The sequence below is a fragment of the Geosmithia morbida genome (assembly GCF_012550715.1).
Source record: "Geosmithia morbida isolate 1262 chromosome Unknown scaffold_20, whole genome shotgun sequence".
Taxonomy (NCBI): Eukaryota; Fungi; Ascomycota; class Sordariomycetes; order Hypocreales; family Bionectriaceae; genus Geosmithia; species Geosmithia morbida.
In genome coordinates this window covers 177,967-184,091 of record NW_023336207.1, presented here as the reverse complement: position 1 = coordinate 184,091, position 6,125 = coordinate 177,967, and the positions used below count along the sequence as shown (strand labels likewise).

General features: G+C 53.7%; 3 protein-coding genes across 3 annotated transcripts; all 3 read right to left on the bottom strand.

Moving 5' to 3' along the window:
• Positions 1 to 1,139: 1,139 nt before the first annotated feature.
• On the bottom strand, positions 1,140 to 1,762 carry GMORB2_4424 (uncharacterized protein; the record flags this gene model as incomplete). The annotated part of the gene is made up of 3 exons (XM_035466399.1): positions 1,140 to 1,273; positions 1,359 to 1,493; positions 1,561 to 1,762. 3 exons carry the CDS (start codon positions 1,760 to 1,762, stop codon positions 1,140 to 1,142), a joined length of 471 nt encoding a protein of 156 aa, XP_035318410.1.
• A 607-nt stretch (positions 1,763 to 2,369) lies between these two features.
• GMORB2_4423 (myo-inositol 2-dehydrogenase / D-chiro-inositol 1-dehydrogenase) lies at positions 2,370 to 3,811 on the bottom strand (the record flags this gene model as incomplete). The annotated part of the gene is made up of 3 exons (XM_035466398.1): positions 2,370 to 2,741; positions 2,951 to 3,606; positions 3,763 to 3,811. 3 exons carry the CDS (start codon positions 3,809 to 3,811, stop codon positions 2,370 to 2,372), a joined length of 1,077 nt encoding a protein of 358 aa, XP_035318409.1.
• A 1,220-nt stretch (positions 3,812 to 5,031) lies between these two features.
• Positions 5,032 to 6,125, bottom strand: GMORB2_4422 (charged multivesicular body protein 2A; the record flags this gene model as incomplete). The annotated part of the gene is made up of 4 exons (XM_035466397.1): positions 5,032 to 5,184; positions 5,305 to 5,541; positions 5,725 to 6,000; positions 6,120 to 6,125. The coding sequence occupies 4 exons, from the start codon at positions 6,123 to 6,125 to the stop codon at positions 5,032 to 5,034; spliced, it is 672 nt and encodes a 223-aa protein (XP_035318408.1).

Below are 6,125 nucleotides of genomic sequence, written 5' to 3'. Positions count from 1 at the left end.
GGCGGAAGACTGGAGGATGCTATCCGTATGTATTGTGTGTCTCTGTATGTGCGTGCAGAGTGTTGCGTGTGTGCGTGTGTGTGTTTGTATGTGTGTGCGTGTGCGTGTGTATGTGTGCGGCGGCGTCCTGTTCACCATGCGAGAGGAGCCAATGTTTGAGAAGTCCAACAGGTCAGACGGGAGGATGGTGGCTGTGGGGTTGGAGAAGCAGAGGGGGAGCTTCAAGGCGTCACTGCATCGTGTACCTCGAACTTATGTAATACGTCAAAACTTGGTGTCGTTCTGCTGTATAAGCTACTTGTCTCTGCGATGCCCCGTTTGCTTCGCTCGGTAGCGTCTGTGGGCGAACTCAGTCGGCTATGCGAATACGTGCTTGAGGGAGGGGGGGGCCTCCCCCCGGGAACATTGAAGAGGGGGCGCTCGCGATAAGAGGTCCCCAGTGGAGCCGGATTAGGTCATTGGCGTGTGGCTGTAGCGGTTAATGATACCTGCCAGCAGTAGTGATATTACTGCTACGAGTGATCTGTATAGATAGACTACAGTCTACCGTTGCTGGATACGTCCCGAGTAGAACACAGATGCAGTATTACCAGCAATAGTACGACTGTATTTTCTCCCATTCACTGCCGGTACGATGATTCGGTACAGCAATTTGTAGGCATCACACTGTCGTCTCCAAGTTTGCAGTCACCAGAAACGTAGCAGGCTCCTAGGCTGACAACCTGTAGGTGGCCATTCGGCACCGTGTCACTGAATGTTCGTTCCCCCTGCAAGGCGGTTACGTCACCACTGGAGCTGCTGTTTCCTAGTATTATTATTACTTGTCTTGTGCTCTGTACGGCACATATTATGTATGTACGAGCAATACTGCGGCGTATTATCACTGCATATATTACGACTACGAATATACAGATTATATGCACCGCAGTCTACTACCATTCCAGCTCTCCTCAGCCACATGGTCAGAAAGCCATCAGAACACGGCCGACTTTCTACGAGCAGCTCTCTCACATCCATCCTTCGGGAGCAACTAGTGTCGGACATGTGAGCGAGACTGAGAGTCGAGGTAAAGGCGACATCAGAGTGTGATGGAATCTTCAACGAGACCGGGTGTGTGCAGATCCATATCCGACCTCCCTTCAGCTCAGCAGCTCCATCTTGCCACGCTCGGTGTTTCGGAAGAGACCAAGGTGCTCTGCTTGCGTGATGGCGAGTGGGAGGTAGGTGAGCAGCTCCAAGAGACGGTCGGCGGCCTGATGGTCGTCCAGACGGTCTTTCTGTATCAGCGCCTCCTCCGAGTAACTCCTTGCTTCTTGCTTCATCTCGGTCCATCTCGGGCACTTCGGAAACGTTCCTACCGGCACTGATAGCTTTTGGTATCGGCTTGACTTGTAAACAGAATTCGTCTGCCCTCGCTGTGAGGGGGGCGCGCTGGTAACTGTCGTCAACGCCTGCCGAGCCTCTCGTGATTTGCTCATCATCGGCGTTATCGACTATGGGGAGCCATTCGCTCGCCCGCTTCTTTTGAGCCCATGTACCGGCGAACAGAGTTGTTGATACTTTCGCTGTCGGAGCTTTCCTCAATGCCGTACCTATCGGCGATCTGCTCATATGCCTGGTGGGATGTGACAGCGCCACAGACCCCAACAACGAGGGCAGGTCGGATCATGGGGAAGCTCTCCCGACAGCCCGATGCCGTTACGGCTGCGCGTGCCTCGCCCATCCCTCCCGTACGTACCAGGACGACGCTGTGACGACCCATCGTGCCTGACGAGCAGACATCTGTATAGCTTGGTGCTTTGCCGAGGAGTGGGTGATGATCGTCATCGTCGTCCTACCTGTGGTCGGACAAGGGTCCGACAGTATCGGCCACGAGGGCGAGAGCACGGAGGATGGCGATCTCGAAGCCGTCGCGGCTCTTGCGCCTCGATGTGTGTACGGTTGTGACGGGTGCCTAATGATCCCCCCCAGTACCATTTCAACCTCGCAGTCCGTATACGCTTGGGAATTTTGATACGAGTGCATCCGCCCGTGCGGCCTTGAGAGTAACCGTATTTTCTCCATGCCTCTTGGATAATTCGTGGACTTGACGCTTTGAATATTCTTGAAGACCTTTTCTGTCATATAAAAGACTGCACCGGATGCCTAGTCCCCTGATTCTCGTAACTGTTGATGTTGGAAAACGTATGTGTATGTATGACAAGGCCCCCTCCCCCCAACCCCCCAACCCCCTTCCCTTCTAATGTAGTAGTAGTAGTAGTAGTAGTAGTAGTAGATATGTGGGCTCATGAACCATGAATCCCGTCAGACGTTTCCTCCACTTTATCACTATGATCTATCCAGTGTCTCTATCCTTGCTGCATCCCCCTTTAGATCTTGGACTTCTCAAGACGCCTACCAAGCTCATCAAACTCAATCTTCTGGCCCGTGATCATGGCCTCCTGGAGGGCACAGCCGATCTTGACGGCGTCCACGGCACCCTTCAGCCTGACGGGCACAGGCGTGTTGTCGAGGCAGCAGGCCGTGAACTCGTTGGCCTCGGTGACAAAGGCCTCGCGGAACCGGTCGTAGTACGTGGAGGGCACCTCGCGACGGATGCCGGTGGGCTCGTGGATGTCGACGAGGTTGAGATAGGGCTGCTGGTTGACAGCCACCTTGCCCTTTGTGCCAAATATTTCGGTCGTGTCTTCCTGGCCGGCCGCCATCATTCGAGAGCAGAAGAGCTGGACGATTTTTCCGTCCTGATGTTTCGACGATGGTTTATCAGTATCATCTTGACCATTCTAGGGTTTTTTTTTTCTTCTCCTTTTTTTGGGGGGGAGGGTAAGGGGGGGGGGGGGGGGGGGGGGGGGGGGTAATGCGGGGGGGGGGGTGGGGGGGGTTGGGTTAATGAGAGAGAGTAATGGGAGATGTATGTAGAGGCAGAAAAGAAGAGGAAGAAGAGACATACGTGAAACTCAATCAGACCGGCACCGTTATCACGGTCATTGTGCTTGCGCAGCTCAGGCGAGACAGCCGTGATTCCCACGGCGGACACGCTCTTGACGACGCTGTCCTCGCCCATGAACCAGAGGGCCAGGTCGATGTCGTGGATGGAGCAGTCGACAAAGATGCCGCCGCTGAACTCTGCGTAGGCGACGAAGAAGCCGGACGGGTCGAGCTTGTCGCAGGTCTGGGAGCGGAAGACGGAGGGGCGGCCGATGTCGCCGTTCACGACGCGGCGGTGGGCGTCGCGGTACGAGGCGTCGAAGCGCCGCGAGAAGCCGCACATGACCTTCTGCCCCGGCCTCTTCTTGGAAGACTCCTCGTAGGCATCCAGGACCGACTGCGACACCTCGGCGCTGGTGCTGAGCGGCTTCTCGCACAGAACGTGGAGGCCGGCCTCGATAGCCTTGATGGACTGGTCCGCGTGCACGGCCGTGGCGCTGGACACGACGACGGCCTGGAGGGTCGGCTCGCTCCTCAGCATCTCATCGTAGCAGAGATACGTCCTGACGCTTCCAAACTCGGCCTTGGCCGCGTCCAGCTCGGCCTGCACCGGCGAGGTCACGGCGATGAGCTCGGCCCTCGGGGTCAAGGTGGCAAAGTGACGAGCATGACGGAGGCCTGGTTACAACACGCATGAAGTATCAAGATTTTGTCAGCACACACACACACACACACACACACACATATATATATATATATATATATTTAACCGTAAACATGGCAAACTTCTTCTCTCTTTCTTTCTTTCATAGGGTAGAAGAGAAAGGGACTTACCCATGCGGCCCAGGCCAGCAACAGCAACTTGAAGCTTCTGACCAGACATTGTGATGTCGATTGAGAAGAAGAAGAAGAAGAAGAAGAAGGAATATGAGGATTTGAAAGGTTGGATCGGAAAAGGAGTCGTACTGAAATGGGGGAAGGAGGGGGAAGGAGAGAAGATGGAAGGAGGAAGAGACGGTAAGGAAGAGCGAGAAAGAAGATGACGAGACCTGGAAGTTTTATTTTTTTTATAAAAAAAAAAAAAGAAAAAGAAAAAGAAAAACAACCGACAGGTACGAACATTGGAGGAAACACTCAAGAGAGGGAATCGTCACAGATGTGTGATCTGCCTACAGCGGTGTGCGCGGGCTGGTGGTCTACCGCATACGGAAAACGTTCTACTACCGGTCCATCGCCGAGGGTTACCGTGAAAGGTAAGATTCAAGAGGCGATAAGACGGTAAGAAGGATGCCACACTTTCACGTCCCTAGCTAATTAGATGTCCTCTGTACGCGGGGAAATGGCCATTCTCGCCCGGAGAAGATTACTACGTACGTTCTAGGGAATCGAGGAGGTGATGCTCACCACTTACTGCCTACGAGTACGTTGCTTATCCCCCACAATCTCCGGCTCTAGAGGCATGCACTACTCACCACCATATGTACTAATCGTAGCTAGCCCCATTTTTAGGGGGGGGGAAAGGGGGGGGGGGGATATTCTTTGAGTCTCTGCTCGCGGCAAGTGGAATTATGAGGGGAGAGAGGGGCGGGGATCCAGGGGAGCTCTGAACAAGGCAGGACAGGAAGCAACTTCAGCCCATGCCACCGAGTCGCTTGATAAATCCTGGGATGTGACCAAGACACTCATGATCGTGTGCTTCTTGTAATGGATACATCGTAAGTACTAGGCTGCAGTACTCGTAGTAAGCATTTTTGTTATCCCCCCAAAGAGAGAGGGGGGGGGGGGGTCAGAGACCGCTCGCACCTCTCGCAAATGTCCATATATTTGTCGCTAAGACACCTCTATACTCCTTTGAATTGGCAGGCACAGAAAATTCCAAAGAAAAAGAAAGAAACGAAAAAATAACATATGAAGGAGTTGATAACAGGGGGGGGGGTTATGTGAGAGAACGACAGTTTCTCCCATGCTAGTGAATTCCCCCCCCCCCCACACACACACACATATACATACAGTATGCTGCCGTGTATAGGTGGAGATAATGAGAATCTTTTTTCTTGATTCCGCACCATAGCCACCACATAAACCCCTGCGTGCTACTCACACTCACTTCCTCAGACTATCCAGGCGAGCCTGAAGATCGTCGTCGACGGGATCACCGCCGCCGGGGCCGTCACCGCCGCCGCCTCCACCCACGGCCTGGGCAATTCTGCTTTCGGCCTGTGCCTCGTGTCCTATCGTCGTGGGAGTTTCGCCGAGCTGTTTTTTTTTTTCGTTATCAGCAATATGCTTTCTTTTGCCTTGCCCTAGACAGAGACAAAAAAAAAGACAGGGAAAGGAAGGGGACGGGACGGAGAGAGGAAGGGGTAGTGAGCTCACCTGCTGGTTAAAGTCGATGCCAATTTCCTCGAGAACCTGGTCCACCACCTCGTCTCCTTCCTCCTCGACACCAACATCCATGGCATCGTCGACGGCGTCGTCCATCATCTCCTGCCTCTGGTCCATAATGTCGTTTTCCCTCTCAAATTCCATGGCTATCCGCTGAAGCTGGGGGAGGTTCATCGACTTGTTCATGCTGCCGAGGGCCATGGTGGCACCCTTCATGGCCTGCATCATCTGTTCGTTGGTTCGGTATGTCTATTGTGTAGTCTGGTCAGCAATCGTTTTGATGATTGCCCATCTTGTCTCCTTCCTTCGTTCCTCTCTTTCCTTGCTCTTATCTCCCTCTTTCTTCTTCATCGTCTTCTCCTTCCTCTCCACTCTTCTCTGCCGGAACACATCTTCTGCTCTGCAACTCACCTGAAGACGCAGCGAAATCTTTTGCAGCTGGCTCCTCATTCCGTAAAACTTCTCGACGTAGCGCCTCGTGCGGACCAGATCCTTTGCCTGGATCTTGCAAGCCCCCATCTGCCCATTCTTGGCGCTCGTCTTGATCTGCTGGATCAGCGTCTTCTCCTGCTTCTCGAGCTTGACGCGTGTCTGATCCAGCTCGCGGATGGCCTTGTCCAGCATACGCTGATTCTTGCGCAGACGCTCCGCCGGTGTCATTCGCTTTCCAAACGCCCATTCTAGAAGCTTTTTGTTTTCGAATCTCTCTGTCAGCCCCTTGCTGCTCCCGTCGTTTTATTCCGTTCCATTGTTCCCATCTGCCGCAACGCGCGCGCGAGAGCGCGGGGTCCCTTCTTTTTCCTTACATTCAT